Raw genomic sequence first — 21,036 nt, 5'->3', positions numbered from 1 at the left:
TCAGTGAAACAAGAAGATATCTATTCTTGATGATAGCAGCTGCATTTACTAATTTCTTATTAACTCATACAGAATTAAAACGTATATTCTTTCCTTTTCACCTTGTGTGTAAACTGTCTTTTTACACATGGGCAGCTAACTTGGTGGGGGCTGTTTAGAAAGTGAAGTACTTCTGGCCTCAGCAGGTGGTGTGCAGGGAGTGGGGGGGACGCCCGCCAGTGCTGGAAGCTGAGAGGGGGCTGGGCGCTCTGTGGTCCTGGGTCACACTTCTTCCCAGTGGCTGGAGAGGAGCCTCAGACCTACATGGTGCCCTGGCTTATCGTCCAGATCCACCCAGGGCCTGATGAGTGTGGAGGATGGAGATAAAATAAACACTTCTCTCTGGCGTTTTGGCACTTGTATGGGGCCTTCAACTAGCATGTATTTAAGAGATTCCATAGCTCCATTTATTATTGCTTATTTTTTCCCTCAAAGCTATACGCACGTAGCCATTCGTGTGTGTGTGTGTGTGTGTGTGTGTGTGTATTTTTTTTAGTTATTATTTTTTTGAGACCTAAGTGTCTGCCAGTTTTTGGGACCCAGTCTCCTTGTCCATCCCCCACCCTTCCCTAGAGAGCAGCCCTGAGGCAGAGACATAGCCAATCAGGTGTTTTGTTTTGTTTCTGTTTTTTGTTTTAAACTCCACAAAACTGACATCTCTTCCCAGCTGGTTTAGGAAGAGCGAGCAAAGAAGCATGAAGCAGATTTGTGTAACTGAACCTGCTGTTTGGGATGGAATTGCAGTGAGAAAATATTTTTCCCTGATAAGCAATTCAGATTGAAGTGAGGGAGAAGGAAATGGTCAGTTGGGGAAAAAGAGATGTGATGTCTTTTTCTCTTTTGTGGTTGAAGAGATGTCATGATGGAGGGCGTTGAAAATGCTAAAGGTGAAAAGGGATTGGTGAAGAAGGAAGAGCCCAAGGGTGTGTGTGTACTAGTATGAGGGGAAAGGCAGGGATTGGGAGGTAGAGGCCGGGAGAAACCAACCCCCTGCTTATTTCTTTGAAGACATGAAACCTGAGGGTGCTAAGTCATTTTCTGTGAGCAGCAAACTAAATGTGAAGCATTGCATAATATAAACACACATAAGAACATTGCATATTTGAAGAAATGAAGGTTAGAAATGTGAGTTAGATTCATTAATCTGTTGAATTACTTCTTCAAAAAGGGCTTCAGTGGCCAGATAAGTGCCAGAAAACAGTGACAAATGTAGTCCCCCAAAAGGATAACAGACCTTGGATTATCATAGTTGTTCTTTGAAAAGTTTGTAAAATGCTGTTGAGGCGATCTGTAGACTTGGATTTGTTTTTCTTTAGGATTATTATGACTTAGTGTTTATTGATTTTCATTAAAGAAAATGTTAGTTTCTCCATTTACATGGGGAAGCCGATGTGTTGTCACCGGTCACATTGACCTTTGCATATTCATTTTGCAGGCGTGTATCTGGGGATTATTTGCAGTTGGGTTCAGTGGTTACTTTATGACTGGGAGATTCTGTGCCATCATCCTCTAGTTGGAAATTGACAAGTGCCTCCATGAAGAACAGTTTCTTATTGCAAAGTATAAGAAGTATGATTAAGGGGTGAATGGGTTTTTCTTTTGATTTGATAACTTTTGACTTTTACCAACAAAGATGAAATAGCTTACTATAATTTTAAGAGACTTTGGTAGGAAAGGAAGTGTTTTGTCTGTGTCATAGGAGGGAATAGAGTGACCATGTGACAGACTTGAGTTCTTTGATTTTCTTTTTTTATAAACAGGCCTAGCATTCCCCCCCCCAGACATTTTCAAGGTGAAAGGACTTTTATACATCAAGCACATATGCTGTTAGTGAATTATACGTTATTTATAGGGTGTTTAGTTTTAAATTAAAAGACTTAGTGCCTTTGAAGGAAGCTGTATTTTACAGGGTTTAAATGAGATGAAAGACATTGTTGCAATGACTAAAACTAATTCTGTTTGAAAGTCAAGCTGTTGAGGGAAAGGGAAGCTAAAATGAGATCTTTTTATCTTATCTTTTAAACGAGAAGACTGAGATTTATCTTTGTAATGTTTTTAAGCAGAAGAATCTATTTTTAAAACAGTACTTAGGAACTGGGGTGAACAAAAGTAAAGAAAACTTTCAAACATAAACATTTCTCTCTACTTGATAGAACGGAGAAATGAAGCAGGAGTTAAGCATTTTTTCCCCCAAGTGGTAAATTCACTCTTGCCTTCCAGAATGTGGGAAGGGTGAGGGTAGTAATAGGACGGTGTGATTGTGGGCATGACAAACATTTCTATAAACCAAAAAAGAAGTGTGAAGTTACAGACAGCGGCGTTTATTACATTGATTATACAGCCCGGGAGAGGTGAACTCACCGCCACGATGGTCTTGGGTTTCAGACAACGCGATGTGCTTTCAGCGGCCGGTGCACTTGGCCTGTTATGCCCGCTGTGCATTTTCACCTTATAGTCAGGATTCTTTCAGGTGAACTAGGAGAGCTGACTCATGTGTTTTTAAACCGCTGCTAATTCACTCTTACCTCTCCACAGTGTCCCAGTACTTCACCCCAAAGAGTTCATCTGGGTTTATCTTCTTCCCTAAAGAGAAAGTGTATACATCTTAGGCGTTTAGAGGAAGGGAGTGGGGGCAGGTATGGCTAGATGTCCACAGAAAAAGTTGTTCCTGCATCAGGAATGTCTTCTGGACTCCTTGGGGGGCTTGCAGATGTGGAGGTTCCTCTCTGGGGTTTTCTGAGCCTTCACTCTGCTTTACTTATGCAGATAGGAAAAGATAGCGGCAGTGTGGTCGGCGACATCCTACCATTGACTATAAGATTTAATGCTGCTGCTGTCGCCACCATATGTGAGCACCTGTGTGTCCATAAAGCAGGCAGGTCCCTGTTGTGTGTCAACAGGAGGGAGATGGTACGAATCAGTATTACTCTTCCAAGTATTCATCAGAATGCCTGCCAGCTGCACTGCCAGTGTGAACTGCCAGTCGCTTAGCACGTTGTGTTTCACGTGGTGACCCTTTTATCATTTCTTGTGGTTGTGTGTTCTGGGCCTACCACCCACTGAGTATTTGAATTTTCTGTTACGTTCTTTTTGTTCCTGAACCGACTGCCCTCTAGGATGAATGGTGTGAAACTGGATGACGTCTTTTGCTCACCAAAATCATAAGGAGAGGGCAAATGACATAAATCCCATGTAGCTGTAAGAAAAGGGTTGAGGGATTTAGGCAGAGCCCAGCCACCACTGGGGACATCCAGAGGCTGGATACCAGCTTTGGATAAGTGGTGGCATTAAAAAACCACCTTTCAGGCCTATTTGACTCCAGTGGGGTTTTGGGGGTGGTTCATGAGTCTATGTTTTGAATTCTCTGAAAAGTGATCTACAAACTTGGATCATCATGGCTGGTGAAGATAGATCATAGGGATGCTTCGCTAATGGTGGTTTTATTGTGAGTATTCAATTTATAAAGGCAGTATGATGCTTAAAAATAAAGCTGGTGAGGGACTTCCCTGGTGGCGCAGTGGTTAAGAATCCGCCTGCCAGTGCAGGGGACACAGGTTTGATCCCCGGTCTGGGAAGATCTCACTTGCCATGGAGCAACTAAGCCCGCGAGCCACAGCTACTGAAGCCCGCGCGCCTAGAGCCTGTGCTCCGCAACAAGAGAAGCCACTGCAATGAGAAGCCCACACACTGCAACGAAGAGTAGCCCCCGCTCTCCATAACTAGAGAAAGCCCACGCTCAGAAATGAAGACCCAGCGCAGTCAAAAATAAATAAAATAAATAAATTAAATAAATAAATAACACTGGTGACATTCAGGGATTATTCCTAAGTGGGCGGACTCTTAAGTGGGTATATTGTCTGACAGATGGATTTTTCATTGCCCACATTTTACAGTTCAGCTTCATTTAAAAAAGAAAATCATAATATCAAACTTTCTCGCTAGATTTGACTTCATATAGATGTTTTCATGTCATTATATGCTTAGAAGTGTTGTACTTTGATGCCGGGGGTGCATTATTCCCTGTCTGGTCCTGCTGGCACCCATCTGGGAGAAAAGTGGCCCAGAGTGTTCTCTCTAGGCCAAGCAAACCATCTAGAGAAAAGTACATGTGACTTCTGAGACATAAGTGCATGGAAAGTGATTTATTCTTTTTTTTATGATATTTTCTGTTGCTTTCTCTCTTCATTAATGCGCTTTAAAAAAATTAATTTATTTTTGGCTGCTTTGGGTCTTCGTTGTTGCACGCAGGCCTTCTCTAGTTGTGGTGAGCGGAGGCTACTCTTCGTTGCGGTGCGCGGGCTTCTCATCGTGGTGGCTTCTCTTGTTGCGGAGCACGGGCTCTAGGCTCACGGGCTTCAGTAGTTGTGGCACGTGGGCTCAGTAGTTGTGGCTAGCAGGCTCTAGAGCACAGGCTCAGTAGTTGTGGCACACGGGCTTAGTTGCTCCGTGGCGTGTGGGATCTTCCTGGACCAGGGCTTGAACCCGTGTCCCCTGCATTGGCAGGCGGATTCTTAACCACTGTGCCACCAGGGAAGCCCTGGAAAGTGATTTTTATTCTTCAGCTCCTTTTGAGCCATAAGTGTTTGTTTCATCTTCAACAGTAGTTTTTCCCAGCGAAATTCTTTGAAGTGTTTGGGTGTGTCCCAGAGTGGGTGAACGTGCTGAGGGTGTCTTTGCAGCTGATGGTGGATTCATGGTTAATGTGAATTTTCACGGGTATGTTTACTGTTGCCTGAGTAGAAATCCTACTGTGATCCTCATATAGTTATTTCTATTAGGAATGCATGATTTTTTACAGGTTGTACAAGAAAAAAATCATTAAATACTTTCGTAAAATATGAAAGACAACTTCTCAGTGATTTAAAGCAGACTTAAAGGAGGAATGATGTAGTAAATATCGACAAGGAAAGAGTCTAGGTGTCTACAAATCACTTAGGCCGATTCTTCCATTGAAAGTTGCCTGAGATCAGCTGTGATCCTTGTTTCTTCCGACGTTGATTGTTTCTTGGTTCCCCTCTCTTCTTCCCTTCTTCTCCTTTGCTTTCTTTCTCTCCCTCTCCTTCCCTTTCCAGTTTTTCATTCATCCTCTTCCCTTTCCTTCTCTTCCTGGCTGCTGGCCTCCACGGCAGAAGGAAGGAACAGGCCCAGAGAGATCCCCTTACTTCCTGAGGGTCTCAGAGGCAGTGAGTTGTCTGCAGAGCAGGGTCAAGGCCTGTTCTTATTGTAAGTCCTGTGTTCTGGTCCCTGACTTGTGTCCTGTTGGTTATTTGGCATTTATGGTGCAAAGGCAAGTGGGACATTGCCTGTCTTCAGGCAGCTGACCAGGCCAGTAGGTAAGAAGAGACAAGTACACACACACTGTAATACATACAGAGCATAATCGAATCATAAGATGGAGTGCTCTGGGGGTTCAGGGAGGAGGAAGAGCTCCCCTACAGTGGAAGGGCCCCTTGTAAAGACCCCAAGCAGTCTGTGTATTTATATATTCTTCATCTTTAGTAACGGCTGTGACTGTCCATTTTCCTAAAACTCTCCATCCTTCTACCATCCAGGGCTTCGTGCACATTAATGCAAGCACTTTTTTTTTTTTTTTTTTTTTTTCCTGCGGTACGCGGGCCTCTCACTGTTGCGGCCTCTCCCGTTGAGGAGCACAGGCTCCGGACGCGCAGGCTCAGCGGCCATGGCTCACGGGCCCAGCCGCTCCGCGGCACGTGGGATCTTCCCGGACCAGGGCACGAACCCGTGTCCCCTGCGTCGGCCGGCGGACTCTCAACCACTGCGCCACCAAGGAAGCCCCAATGAAAGCACTTCTTCATAGACTGTTGTCCACCCTGATCTAGCCTGGCTGCCAAAGAGAGGGCCTTCCTCCCCCGGGCTCTGTCACGTACTTGGGTCCATGTTGTCACGTGCTGGGAGTAATTTCATGGAAGGCCTTTCTCAGCTGCCACAGCCATTTGCAAGACTGTGTTGGCTGAGTAGTGATTAGGAAACAGCTGTGCATTCCCTTAACTAGCGAAACCACTGGACTGGGGAGGGAGATGGAAGGGACACTACACTTTTCTGCCTGGAGAGTGTTTTTTTTCCCTAACATAATGGAGGGAATTAAGATTAAGTAAAAAGTGATGGAATGAGCTCCTGGGGGATTTTTGAAAATCTCAGACGGAACTTTATTAGCAGTAGACGGCCTGTGCTGGGTTGGGGTGCTCACTTCTGTGGATGAATTGAAATCTGTAATTGGGGTTTTGCCTGTAATCTATTGCTTTTTTTTTTTTTTTTAATCTATTGCTTTTAATGTGATATCCCAAATCTGATGGTGACTGTGTTAGCAATAATTTTGCCAGTAGAATTAAATGCTGTCAAGATCAAGATATGTTTGGAAGTAGTTTTTTGTGAAAATGGTGAGGTGAATCCAATGACAAATAACATTTTCTAGTCGTTAACACCAGAACCTGCTCTTCGTGCTGTAATAGTTTTGATCAGCTTGTTAGAGAGGCTCCACGCTGGCAGTGCTGCACGGCCTTTTGGAGGAATTACTTCAAAGCTGTCATCGTCAGGGCCTTATACCTGTTTTCCAGATGCTTGTTCACTTTGGCTCAATGTCCTGACATTATAGTAAGTGCAGTTGGCAGCTCGCTCTTTCATGATAATCATCACTGTTCGTGTAAGTCCCATAGGGATGTTTATCTGCGCGCTCATTGCTGATGGAATTCTTTTCTGTTCGTTTGACAGAACATCTGATCAAATTCATGACCATGGGGGATATGAAGACCCCAGACTTTGATGACCTCCTGGCAGCATTTGACATCCCAGATATGGTCGATCCCAAAGCAGCTATCGAGTCTGGACACGACGACCAGGAAGGCCACATCAAGCAGAACGCCCACGCGGATGACGACTCCCACACGCCGTCCTCCTCCGACGTCGGCGTCAGTGTTATTGTGAAGAATGTTCGGAACATCGACTCCTCCGAGGGCGCCGAGAAGGACGGCCACAATCCCACCGGCAACGGCCTGCACAACGGGTTTCTCTCGGCGTCCTCTCTGGACACTTACAGTAAAGATGGATCGAAGTCCTTGAAAGGAGACGTGCCTACCTCAGAGGTGACTTTAAAAGACTCCGCTTTCAGCCAGTTCAGCCCCATCTCCAGTGCTGAAGAGTTTGACGACGATGAGAAGATAGAGGTGGACGACCCCCCGGACAAAGAGGACATGCGCTCCGGCTTCAGGTCGAACGTGTTGACAGGGTCGGTTCCCCAGCAGGACTATGACAAACTGAAGGCACTCGGGGGAGAAGGCTTAAGCAAAACTGGCATCTCTACGACAGGCAATCTAGAGAAAAACAAAGTTGTCAAGAGAGAAACAGAAACAAATTCTATAAATCTGAGTGTTTATGAACCTTTCAAAGTCAGAAAAATGGAGGATAAACTGAAGGAAAACTCTGAAAAGGTGCTTGAAAACAGGGTCCACGAGGGCAAGCTGAGCTCGGAGAAGAATGACGCCTCCCTCGGCGGTGTGGTGCCCTCGAGGACCAAGCCATCCTCCAAGCTCTCTTCCTGCATCGCTGCAATTGCGGCTCTTAGTGCTAAAAAGGCCGCTTCCGACTCCTCTAAAGAACCAGTGACCAACTCCCGGGAGGCCTCTCCGTTACCAAAAGAAGTAAACGATAGCCCTAGAGCCATTGAAAAGTCTCCGGAATCCCAGAGTCTCATCGATGGGACAAAAAAAGCATCCCTTAAGCAGCCGGATAGTCCCAGGAGCATTTCCAGTGAGAACAGTAGCAAGGGATCGCCATCCTCTCCTGCAGGGTCAACACCAGCAATTCCCAAAGTCCGCATAAAAACCATCAAGACGTCTTCTGGGGAAATCAAGAGAACAGTGACGAGGGTGTTGCCTGAAGTCGATCTCGATGCCGGAAAAAAGCCTTCTGAGCAGACGGGGTCCATGGTGGCGTCCGTGACGTCGCTGCTGTCGTCTCCGACCTCGGCCGCCGTCCTTTCCTCCCCGCCCAGGGCGCCTCTGCAATCGGCGGTCGTTACCAACGCGGTGGCCCCCGCCGAGCTGACCCCCAAACAGGTCACCATCAAGCCTGTGGCGACTGCCTTCCTCCCGGTGTCGGCCGTGAAGACGGCCGGGTCTCAAGTCATTAATTTGAAGCTCGCCAACAACACGACGGTCAAAGCCACGGTCATATCTGCTGCTTCCGTGCAGAGCGCCAGCAGTGCCATCATTAAAGCCGCCAACGCCATCCAGCAGCAGACCGTCGTGGTGCCGGCCTCCAGCTTGGCCAACGCCAAACTCGTGCCAAAGACTGTGCACCTTGCCAACCTTAACCTTCTGCCTCAGGGCGCCCAGGCCACCTCCGAGCTCCGCCAGGTGCTCACCAAACCTCAGCAGCAAATAAAGCAGGCAATAATCAGTGCCGCGGCCTCACAGCCACCCAAGAAGGTGTCGCGGGTCCAGGTGGTGTCCTCCCTGCAGAGTTCTGTGGTGGAAGCTTTCAACAAGGTGCTGAGCAGCGTCAACCCAGTCCCAGTTTACATCCCCAACCTTAGTCCTCCTGCGAACGCGGGCATCACGTTACCGACCCGCGGCTACAAGTGCTTGGAGTGTGGGGACTCTTTTGCCCTCGAGAAGAGCCTGACCCAACACTACGACAGGCGCAGCGTGCGCATCGAAGTAACGTGCAACCACTGCACCAAGAACCTCGTTTTTTACAACAAGTGCAGTCTCCTGTCCCATGCCCGCGGGCACAAGGAGAAGGGAGTGGTGATGCAGTGTTCACACTTGATCTTGAAGCCAGTCCCAGCAGATCAGATGATCGTTTCTCCATCAAGCAATACTCCTGCTCCATCTTCCGCCCTCCCGAGCTCCTCGGGAGCCGGCACACACACTGTAACAAAAATTCAGTCTGGCATAACCGGGACAGTCATATCAGCCCCTTCCAGCACACCCATCATTCCAGCTATGCCTCTGGATGAAGACCCATCCAAGCTCTGCAGGCATAGTCTGAAATGTTTGGAGTGTAATGAAGTTTTCCAGGATGAGACGTCGCTGGCCACTCATTTCCAGCAGGCTGCAGATACAAGTGGACAAGTAGAGTATCATTTACATTTTGGTATTTCGGTGATGGGTCTGTAGACATGAGTGCTCTATGCCATGCCCGTTGATTTTAGGGGCGGGAGCTCAGTTAAATGGGGGGATGTGTGTGTACATTTGTGTACACACTCGCATGCGAGAGAGGATTGTTTTCTAGAGCAATGTTGAAATACGAATCTTACTTAAAAATCAGTGCTTTTGCAGATGGTTCTTTTAGGCAGTTAGAAACTGTGTACTAGTTGGGTCGTGGCACCTTAGATTTAGGGTAAGTAAAGGAGTTCTTAACTGTTGGGGGATAGGGGTTTACGTTGGAAGTCTGAGCTCTAGCGAGTGATAGTATAGACCCTTTGGATTAAGTGTTCAAGTCAGGCTGCGCCACCAGTGTTCCTGAGTCATGTATTAGCGACCATTGTGGGATTTAAAAATTTCCTGTTGTTTATAAATTATTGTCTTTTACAGTTAAACACACCCAGTTGATACCCACTTTTCAGGCGTGCGTGCCTGCTTAAGATGTTGGTCTGGTATATTCAGTGATATTCTCCACTGCAGTGAATTTAAGCTTCTAACAGAAAACCCATCCATTTAATAGAATACCTTTGAGTTTGTTTGTGGCTTTTTTTTTTTTTTTTTTTTTTCTTTTTTGGGCTGCGTTGGTTCTTCGTTGTGGTGGCTTCTCTTGTTGCGGGGCACGGGCCCTAGAGTGCACGGGCTTCAGTAGTTGTGGCGCATGGGCTCTAGGGCGCAGGCTCAGTAGTGGTGGCGCATGGGCTTAGTTGCTCTGTGGCATGTGGGGTCTTCCTGAACCAGGGATTGAACCCCTGTCCCCTGCCTTGGCAGGTGGATTCTTAACCACTGTGCCACCAGGGAAATCCCTTGTTTGTGGCATTTTTGGTTTGTTTTTTGTGGTGAAGTGTAGGTTGGTGTTGGTGAGATGTATTTCACAGTGCGCGTCAGTCAGCGGTTTTATCTCTACCATTTGCTTCTCTCCATGAGGCAACTTCTGGGCAGTAGATAAATGTGTTTTACAGATACATGGAAGTAGCTGGGCATGTTGAGTGAAACTAATTCAAGCTAGAGAGACCATATGATTTATTGTGCAAACCAGGAAACGTGTGATATTGGAAGGGGCGCTGGTTTGAGCTGATATACCCTGGCTCAAACTTCTGTTTTGGAAGCCCCAGTGGTAAACTGATCTTTCCCTTACTTGCCTCCGCTGTCTTGTGACGAGGAGCTTTATGCTGTGGTTCAGACGCCTGGTACTGTCACCGTGATCAGCTCCCCAAGGGCAACTGCTGAGTCAAGTTCTTTGTAGGATTTGAGTTTGGGGAACAAAAGATCAAGAATACCTCAGTGACTTTTCCTGTGGACATTCAGTTGAGTGGAAATGGAGGCGATAAAGAGTTTCGAGAACATTCTTGCATCGAGAACGTTGGATGTTACACGTTTCATTGGCTCTTGACGGTAAAGCGCTCAGGTGGCTAAGCTGGTTCAAGAAGAAGCGATTGATGCAGCCCCCCAAGCGTGTCCTGGTGACAGGGCTTGGGTTCTGTCTGGGTTCCTCTTACCTGGTCACCGCTTCATCAAAGGGGCAGTCTTTCTTTCTGTCTTAAAAGGATGCAGTAAAAAAAAAAAAAAAAAAGCCGTTTCCGTAGTTCTCTCTGTTCTGCTGGTATTTTGTGCAGGTGGTGGAGTATGTCCCGGCTCACGTGTGCTGGTCCGTATTGGCATGTGGAGCTGCCTTGAGAGATGTCTGTTCCCTTGGGGACCTTTTCTTCCCTGTTTTCCCCTCGTTTTTGTTCTCTGTTAACCATTTAGGCTCATCCGCTGAACTGGGGTCAAATAGGGAGGCGCTTTCCCTCAGGGAAAGAGATTGACTTCTCTTGTCGTGTGGGTGGTTGCTTTGCCTTGACTCTTTGTATTTTGCTGGGACAGGTGTGTAGCGCAGCTCCCCCGTTTCCCCTGGAGCACTGAGGGATGAGTCAGGGCAGAATATATGTTAACTCCAGGGCCAGGTAATACTAGGCCGGACAGTCACCCCGTTCTGGTTCCTTCCTCTGACTCTGCCGAGCTAGGGTCCACTCAGCCCACCCGAGAAGAGCATTTCTGTCGAGTGAGCTTCAGCTGCCGCCTGAGCCAGACACCGCTTGGCTGGCAGCGCCAGCACACCCCGTGGCACGTCTCCCACTCCTAGTGCCCCTGCTTTCACCCAAACCCTGCCCTTCACCACGGTATCCCCTCCACAACTTGCCACTCTTCTCAGGCTCAGCCGGGGGCTCTGCGCACCCGGGGGCAGCCTGGTCTGGTCTGTCACCCGGCCGCCCAGCCTGCGCCTCTGGGTGCGGAGCGGCTGCCCCTTCTTCAGCCTCCTTAACACCCTCCTGAGTCTCTCCTGCAGCCCAGGAGGCCAGTGGCATCCGTGCAGCTCCTGCTGTCCTAGCCTCAAGTGTAGCGGGAGCTCGGGTGGTCCCCACCTGTGGTTGGCCCCTGGCGCAGCATCAGGTACCCATGGCGATGGGAGGCTGGGGCTGAAGACAGGAAGGACGGGAGAGAAAAGAGAAAAATTCTTCGTTTCGTCTTCTCCAGTTTGCTATTCACACGACCGCTGGCCGGTTTACAGTTTGTGAACTTAAATTTAAGTGTGGGGGAAAAAGTCCACCTGTATAAACTGTTTCCTCTCTGACAAGGGCACTTAACAACACTTAGTTCAACTTCTCAATTTTGTAAGAAGATCTAAGGGCACCTCAAGCACCAGTCTTTGCCTGAGCGCCTTCTTTCTGTCTTGCTTTCCGTTTCTCCGTTGGCCTCCCCGTTCCTGGTGACTCGTGCGTGAACTTGAGCCGGAGCAGGCTGCCTCACTGCCCGAGGGTGGGGACCGTTACAGGGTCGGCTGCGGGCCCGCAGCTGCCCGTTTTCTCTTCTGGCTCTTCTCAGGTCTGCCCAGGCCGGGCTTCCCTACGTCTGCACATAGGCTTAGAGTCATGTACAACAGCTTCCTGTACTGACCCCAGCTAGCGTTGATTCTGGAGGTTAAAGGGTGTGACCTCAGGGCCCTGGCAAGACTAACAGGCCCCCGGGCCCTTGCTCCGTGCCTTTCCACATGTGAGTTTACCAGACCTAGAGAAAGGTGTGCCGGTTCACTGACAGCGGGGATATTCCTTCCTCCTTCCCTCCCTGCCTCCCATCAGGGATATTCCTCCCTTCCTTTCTCCTGCCCACCTTCTACTTATAATTGCCAAGGTAGTTTAAAATTTTTACGTGATAATGCGGAAAGTATTCCGTGCTAATTAACGCCTTGAGTCTTCTCAGATCATCACATTTTCAAATTAAACTTTTTATTTTGAGGTAATTGTAGATTATGGTAGGAAATAATACAGAGGTATCCTGTGTACCCTTTACCCAGTTTCCCCCAGTGGTAACATCTTGCGAAACTATTAAACAGTATCATAACCAGGCTGTTGGCACTGATGCTGTCAACACGTAGAGCCCTTCCACGGCCATAAGGATCCCTCATATTGCCTTTTTAGAGCCCCAGTCACCTCCCTCCCACCCCTGCCTCCCTCTTAACCCCTAGGAGCCACTAATCTCTTCTCGTTTCTATAATCTTGTCATTTCAGGAATGTTATATAAATGGAGTCATACCGTATGTAGCCTTTGAGACTGGCTTTTTTCCACTCAGTGTAATTCCCTGGAGATTCATCCAGGTTGTTGGATGTATCACTAGTTTGTTCCCAGTTTGGGGCTATTATGAATAAAGCTGCCACAAACACTTGTCTGCAGGTTTTTGTGGGAACGTAAGTTTTCCTTTCTCGGGGATAAATCCTTTTGTGTGCTGGGTTGTATGGTAGTTGCATATTTATATTCACAAGAAATCCTTTTCCACAGCAGCTGTACAATTTTAAATCTCAGGAGCAGTGTATGAGTGGTCTAGTTTCTCCACATCCTCACCGACATTTGGTGGTGGCATCATTTCGTATTTTAGCCATCCGGATAGGTGTGTAGTGATATCTTGTGGTTTTAACTTGTGTTTCCTCCATAGCTAATAATGTTGAATACCTTTTTGTGTTTATTTGCCATCTGCATATCCTTTTTGGTGAAATGTCTCTTCTTCTGTCCATTTTCTAATTAGTTTTTTTGTTTGTTTTTACTGTTGAGTGTTAAGAGTTCTTGATATATTTTAGATACTGGTCCTTTGTCGGTATGTGGTTGCAAGTCTTTTCTCCCAGTCTGTGGCTTGTCTTTTCATCTTGTTAGGTCTTTGGCAGAATAAATGTTTTTAGTTTTGATGAAGTCCCATTTATCAGTTTTCTCTGTTACCGCTTGTGCTTTTGGTGTCAGGTCTAAGAACGCTTTGCTGTAGATCCTGAGAACCTTCTTTTATGTTTTTTTTTCTAAAAAAAGTTTAGTTTTATGATTTACGTTTAAGTCTGTGATCCGTTTTGGGTTAATTTTTGTATAATGTGTGAGACTTCGATGGAGATTTCCTTTTCCCCATGCGTGTCCTTTTTCTCCAGTACCACTGGTCAAGAAGGCTGTCTTTCCTCCATTGAATTGCCTTTGCAGTTTGTCAGACGTCAGCTGGCATATTTGTGGAGCCATTTCTGGGACTCTGGTGGACTGACTCCTCCAACTTTATTCTTTCCTCTCAAAATCGTTTTTTAGCTATTCTGGTTATTTTGCCTTTCCATATATATTTTAGAAGAGTCTTGTCTATAATCTACCAAAAATTTCTTGTTGGGATTTTGATAGGAATTATGTTAAACCTGTATATCAGTTTGGGGGGAACTCTTTTCTTTAATGTTGAGTCTTTCAGTCTATGAACAAAGAATGTCTCTCCATTTATTTTGATCTTCTTTGATTTATCATTTTGTAGTTTTTATCATACAAGCCCTATACATGTTTTGTTAGCTAGCTTTCCTTCTTTCTTTACATGTTTTGTTGGTGCTTCCCCTCCCCCCGCCCCCCCTTCCACATGGGCAAGTGTAAATGGTATTATATTTTTCAGTGTTCACATGTTCGTTGCTAATACATGGAAACACAATTAATTTTTGTGTATTATTCATGTATCCCTTGTCTTTGTTAAACTCGTTATTGGATTTAGGGTATTTTTTGGGGGGAAAGATTATATTGATTATTTTTCAGGTATTGAACCAACCTTGCATCTCTGGGATGAATCCCACTTGATCAAGGTGTGTAATTCTTTTTATATATTGTGAATTATATTTGCTAATATTTTGTTAGTATTTTGCATCTGTATTCATATAGGAAGGGACTTATAATTGGTGTTAGATTTTCTTTAAATATTTGATAGAATTCTTCAGTGAAACCATCTGGGCCTGGAGATTTCTTTTTTTGGGATTTTTTTTAAAACACCCGCTGGGCTGGTGGAGGGACTCATTATCACTTGGTAAGGATGAAGGTCCCACTTCCCTGCTGCCATCTCTGATACCATCTGGGTGAGGGTATTAGGACACCTTATTACAGCCTCAGGAGCGGAGGTCTGGGCTCCACCTGGACTTGGCGTGCTATGGGTGAGGGCACAGTGCTTCCTGGGGTGTTTGGCTGGAGTAGAGCAGTAATTGTGTCTTTTGCTAGGCTTCCCCTTTCCGGGTCCTTTGGCTAAAGATAGCAGGCTTTTGTTGGGGATTTTTTTGTCTGTGCCCCTTGGCGTTTCTGGGTCCCCCGTTTCCTCAGCACCAAATCTGGGATCCGTGAGGCAAAAAGAACCCCAGAGAACTCATCACTAGGGACCTGAGGTGCCTAGCCATCCTGCCTTCTCTCTGCCTTTCAGAGCCTCATTATGTTTGTTGTATATGTAATGCCCAGGAGTGTTAGTTGTACTTAGTGGAAGGAATAGGGAGAGGTACTTCTATTCCATTTCCCTTGAAGTGGAAGTTTCACTCTATTTTTTCAAATACAGCTGTTTCGTCTTCCAGGAGAGAGTGTGTAGTTACACCACTGGGCTCTGCCTGAGGCCTCCGGCCTGTGGTTCTCGGTCGCTTTTTGGAGTCAGGCTTCCTGGGAGGACAGCATTCCACTTGACTGTGGACTCCTCTCCTCTTTGAGCCTGAGGCATGTCCCCTGCTCAGTGAGGTCACCTCCATCTTGGCCTGTCTGTGGCAGCTGTCAGGAGTGAGCGTCTCTTCTTCTCCCTTTCATATGTGTTGAACCCAGCCTCTTAAGACCTCAGCCTTTCTGTTGAGAATGACTTCTTGGTTTAGTGCAGGCACCATCTCCCTTCTCTTTTTATCTTTCATTTTCTCCCCATTTATATTTTTACCCCTGTTTATGGTTTGAAAGCCTCCTTTTCCACGTTGGTCCAGGGGTGCTTATTTGAACCCGGTAAAGGATTTCTTTTTCTTTTGACACCAGCTGTGGCTGTCTGTGCAAAACCTCCTCTCCCCGTCAGCCCGTGCATACGTGCTCAGGCTCTGGAGGTTTGCCAGCATGTCATGGGATAAAGTAAGGTTTGGGTGGCATTTGCTGAATTCTGCCTTGTTAGTTACTCCTTCTCTTAAAGGTATTCTGTGGCCAGTCTATACAAGGGAATGATGGACTCAGGGACTCAGAGTGCTGCTTTATCATTCGCTGGCCCTGTGCTCAGCAAACCCACATGCAGGTCTCTGTGGTGAGCCAGGTGGGAATCTGTGGTTTAGCTGGAAGCCCTCTTCACCCTGCATCCCCCGAGCCTGAATCCGAGCCAGGACCTCAGGCATGCTCGGGCCCAGGTTAGTCTGCCCTGCCTCCGTCTGCTTACCCTGCCGAGGAGCAAGCCCCGAGGAGTGGGGGGGTGCGATGGAGCATCTGGGGTGGATCATCCCCTTCCCAGCCGCCCTGAACCAAGCGGTGCAATAAAAGTGGAGCACGTGGACATCGACTTCTAACCCCGGTAAAACTGCCCTGGTTGGCGGTTTATGTTCCACCCTATTCCATTAATAATTCCTGCCTTGGGGCACACTGAGAAAAGGAGTGGGTGGAGGGGCTAGAGAAGTTGCCCTCCTCTCCATGAAGTAGTTAAGAGCTGCCAACTGTAGTTTTAATAATTGAAAATTAAACTTATTGGAATGTTGTTGCTTCACCTCTTGGTAAAACCACAACTAAACTTAGCCAAGTACAGACTGGAAGCGCGTATTATAACCTCCGAATTGGTAAGATCAGTTTTCTTCCCGTAGAATCTGTATCAGCCGTAGAATCAGAGGATGTCATAGGTCCTTTGCTCAACTCTTTTATTTTACAGTTGAAGAGACAAATGCCCAATCAGTGGCCAACTCAGAACCTGAGGCAAGATTTCTTTATTGCTAGTTATTCTTTCCAGTTTCTGATGCTGGTAACCTAAGATGTAGAAGCATAGAACTTTATAGATGCAGGGACCATAGGAGTCTTCTGAGAATGGACCCTGGGGTTACATTCGGATTAGCTTCAAGGGTTCAGGTGAAGGTGACTTATCTGCCACGGTCCTTATTTTGGGGGTTGCTGATTCAGTTCAGGTTCAGGGAGTTTATGGGCATCATTACTAGAACATACCAGGTGTATTAAATTATCCCGAGCAGCCTCCCCCAGGCCTCATTTCTAGACGTACTCTGCTCCGGCAGCTGCTTCTGGGGGCCGTGGGGCCGCCTCAGTGCCCGCGCCCACCCCCAAACACCATTATTAGCTTGGTTTTTGGCCCTGCTCTCCTAAATGTTTACTATTAATTCTGGTCAGGCTAGTCCTGTCCCAGTTGATAGTTTAACGTTATCAACTCTTAATTTATCTGTCTTCTTGAGCGATTGTCATCTGAGTGGATTATATGTGTGGACCATACTGCTTTCTGCGAATTTGCTCATTTCACTGTCAACTTTTATTAGGGATTTTTAGTGCAGAATGATTTGAGGGCAAAACCAGCACCAACAGCTAGCATTGGGAACAATGGTATATACAGTTATTTCTGCTACAATGCTTGCTTTGTGTTACTTCCATTTAACTGAGATCTGAAGTGCAGTGCTTTGTCTGTGTTCTCATTGTGAAACTGGGTGAAAGTGAGAGCCAGAAAACAAACTGGTATACCTTTATTATTATTATTATTATTTGGTAATTATACTGTAGGTGGAAAATTACAAAACTGCTGTCAATGAGGCAGAAACGGTGTACTTAGCATCTGGGCTGACTGTTAAGTTGACAGTGTTTTGACCTCTGGATCAGTGGGTTTCATGCTGTCACAGGCTTTTGGTCTGTTTGAAATTTAAGCATGAGTAGATGCTATATTTACTCACATTTCCCGAGCCTTCCTCATCTTTTCCCTTGCTACTCTTCTCCCTAAAACATGAGTTGAAACACATAGAATTGTTTTCCTTGTTACTCAGATAATTCCTCCTGTATACAGAGAGGGTGCCGAGCCCTAGGGCTATCTGAATCCTTACCAGGGCCCCAGTGTACCCCCTTCCTCACAGCCTGCGTTGGAGGCCTAACCTTCACTCTCTGTGCCAGGATTGGGCAGAGAAGGGTGCAATGCAGGTAGCTGTCAAGTATGAGTGTGATTACTTTTCAGCTTTATTTTCAGCTTTCTCATGTTACCTGAGTACTGAAAAACAATGTTTTATTTTAAAAAGTAGCAGTTCTCTGAGCAAATGAGTCTGCCCCAGACTAGAAATTAACCGCTTATTACCTGAGTACTGCAAACGTTTTCCATATTCAGATGACATAAGTAAACTGTCAAAAGACACATGAGACGATTTAAGTGCATTTTATTACACTGTTTTCTGTTCAGAAGGCAGGTACTGTCACGTTAAACTGCTTTATCCTGTCGAAAGTAGCCTCAGCTTGTATAGTAGAGAGTTAGAGTTTTAAGATACATTTTTGTTTCTTTGATTTAAAGTAATGAAAAAAGGACAGTCAGATTCTTGTAGACCACAGAGAAATCCTAGCCTGCCCCCATCCTCAAATGCATCTCCCCAGATCCAGAGAACGTGTGTCATTACTGTGAATTCCCAATATCCCAGAGAAGCTAATGGCATCTGCTTCTCTGTGCTGTGAAGATCCGTCACCATTGTCTCAGGAAGCAGAGAGGACACATTATCTAAAAGAGGGGCGGTGGATAAAACTGGAGGGAGAGCAATTAGGTAAACCCTAAAACTATTGCTAGTACACAAGTATCCAGGAAGAGAACGTCTGCAGTCCAGACAACTTGCTTGTTCTCAAGATGGAATGGAGTGGGAACAGGTAAACGGAAACGTGGGAGTCAGCACAGAGTCTGCGCACAAATACCCATGCATCCGTGTGTGCAAACTGAAGAGTAGAACTTAGTCTGATGTGATTTCCCAGGGACTGAATTCTCCCATTTCAGCAATATGGAAGCACTGTGATTTGGGGCTGTAGCCCACTCTGGCTCTCACCCTCGCCTGTACTTCTTTCTGTACCTACAGTGGGTGAGGCGCCTCAGCCCATGGAAATGGCTGAGTGCAGATTCCTATAGCTCATCAGTGGTGGAGGGGACAGGGAGGGCAGAGGCTGCCGCCTGCTCCCACAGAGCCTTGGGGCCACAGGGAGCGCCCCGCTGCACAGCGCAGTGTGAAGGGAATGCGTCCCCTCTCCAAGGACTGGTGCGAGAGAGGTCGCTATTGAAAGGTTGGTAATTGGGTGACCTTGTTACTCTAAAGCATTTTTCATAGTCTTTGGAGTCAGACATTTCTATCGTAAAGAGCACTTTAATTAACAAAACCTCTTCTTGAATAATTTTGATACTTATTTTAGTTGACCTGCAAGTAACAGAGCCCTTTCACCCACCAACCGGTCCATAACTATTTTTATAGTTACGTGTGTTACAAACATACAGGCATCCAGTAGGGGAGCGTGTTTAAGTAATTCATTGTGAATTTTATGTGTATCGTGAAGGGTGTTTGTTAACATGTCTTGATGAGAGATCATGTGAAACTTCTCTTCAGCTTATAGGGAGCACATACTTTGTCTCCTTTTTAGATCTCCTGTTTTTATTTTTGTTGCTGTCTCTCCCTGTAATAAAAGTGGGAGAACCACATCACTCTCCGAGAAGGAGAAGCTGCGGAGTTGGGATGGGGGATGGCCTGTAACCCTGACAGCGGTCCTCTGTCCTTCACGTGCATTTGCCCGGCGGCGGGGGGCAGGGTGGGGGGGCGCGTTTTTGCTTGTTTATTCCTTGTGGACCCCCACCCTACTCCTCCCTTGGCCTTGGAATTAATTATTCAGAGCCCAGTTCAAATCCCGGTTCTTCCACCTCATAGCTGTGAGGTCTTGGCAAGTTTCTTAACTTCTCTAAACCTCATTTCCTCATCTGTAAACTGGAGGTAATATTATCCACTTCATAGGTTATTATGAGAATCAGATGAGGTGATGTATCGAAGTTTATCTGTTTAAAGGACCTAGTTCACCACTTGGCTTAGAGTGGAATGGGCTCAATACATATGGTAAACATAAAATGTTTTGACTTGAGTGTAGAAAACACTGGTTTTATTCCTAAGTAAGTGCAAGACATTCTGAGATGTCTGTGGAAATTCAGACATTATCATTCACTGCCTGGGATGAATGACGGTGTGGTAAAAGCGAATAGAAGACCTTCGTTCAAAGAAACAGACTACCTGTGATAATGTAGGTGTCATCAGGATCTTATAATTAATGCATCTGTTGATTGGTTTTCGTTGCTGTGGCTTTGGAATATGTGTTATTAGAAAAGGAATGCTATTTTTAAATGATGCTTAACCTCATCATAGCTGCCTGTAATGTTCTTATTTTGTGACTGCAATAAACATTTTACGGGATAAAATTTGTATTTTAGGCCTTTCAGGAGAGAACCAAGAGTTTTCAAGTGAGTTTCTGATTTTTCTTAGTTTAGGTTCCTCAGAAGTTTAAACCTTAATTTGTTTGATGCAATAGCTGAAAGAATAAAAAGTCTTTTGAAAATGTCTTAATTCTGTTGTCAGTACAAAAGATTGTTTCAGTTTTAGCTGGAGTCTATATTTTGAGGCTTTCTTTAACTGACTTTAATAAAAATTACACATTTTAGAAGGTAGTAGTAGATACCTGTGGCACGAATGTCCAGATAGTATTCAGACACATTTTATCTTCTGCTATGTTAGGTTTATTTTTGGAACGGAAGTAATTGAGTTCTCTATTTATATTTACTTTGAGTTTCTTGTGTTTTAAAAACATGCCATGTTTGTTTAGTGCTTATGTCTAAGGGGGTGAAAACTATGGAGTGTGTTCCAGTTTTTCCTGGTTAGTGAATGGTGCAGAGCCCTTTCCAAAGAGGATTTCAGTCTGTTTTAGTTTATATGTGATTAGATTTTAAGCTCTGTGAAGTTTCAATTTAATATCTGAATTTATGTATCTAAACTTGGTTCGTTGGTTTTAATCATAAATCATAATGGTCAGTTCATCCACTTAAGAAACCAGTTCATGTGCAAAAAAGAACAACTGATTGCTGCGGCCATTCTTTTTGCATTCCTGTGTTTCAGATCTCAAATAACTGAAGTGAAAAAAATTAAAAAAAGAAAGCTGGATTAACCACTAATTAATTTTTATTATTTTGAAGAAACTTTTTTGAGTTGTGGGAACTCTACTGTCAAGATAGATGCCCATAAACTTGTATTTTAAAGTTAATTATACATTAAAGTAGATTTACTAACATACTTTATAAGGATACCTCTTCTTCACACTAAAAAAAAAAAAAAGTGTAAACGTAACAAAATTGGAAGTCTACCTAATGCTAACAGTCTCTTTACATCGTACTTTGGGATGAGCATGACTACATAGTACATATTGTCTGTATTTTACAGGGACATTTTACATTGACCATTAACTTTTAAGTTTGCTTTTTCTTTGGAAATCAGTTATCGTAGTATTTGAAATGACCGCTGTATACTTATTTTGAGGTTTAACCAAGCTTCTTTGCATA

The 21,036-nt window shown here is 45.4% G+C and overlaps 1 protein-coding gene across 5 annotated transcripts in view; it reads left to right on the top strand.

The window, feature by feature from the left end:
* ZNF532 (zinc finger protein 532) overlaps nucleotides 1–21,036 on the top strand; it is a 107,671-nt gene that overhangs the window by 41,912 nt on the left and 44,723 nt on the right. For all 5 annotated transcript variants that reach the window (XM_029225493.1, XM_029225509.1, XM_029225473.1 and 2 more), the window contains one exon: nucleotides 6,769–9,131. In XM_029225493.1, the coding sequence (XP_029081326.1) occupies nucleotides 6,786–9,131 (2,346 nt within the window). In that variant the 5' untranslated portion in view covers nucleotides 6,769–6,785. The remainder of the gene's footprint in view (nucleotides 1–6,768; nucleotides 9,132–21,036) is intronic.

The sequence above is a fragment of the Monodon monoceros genome, unplaced genomic scaffold (genome assembly GCF_005190385.1).
Source record: "Monodon monoceros isolate NGI ecotype Baffin Bay Population unplaced genomic scaffold, NGI_Narwhal_1 Super_Scaffold_1, whole genome shotgun sequence".
NCBI classification, from domain to species: Eukaryota; Metazoa; Chordata; class Mammalia; order Artiodactyla; family Monodontidae; genus Monodon; species Monodon monoceros.
Note: the sequence above shows the minus strand (reverse complement) of the source record. Positions and strands in the feature narration are given on the sequence as shown.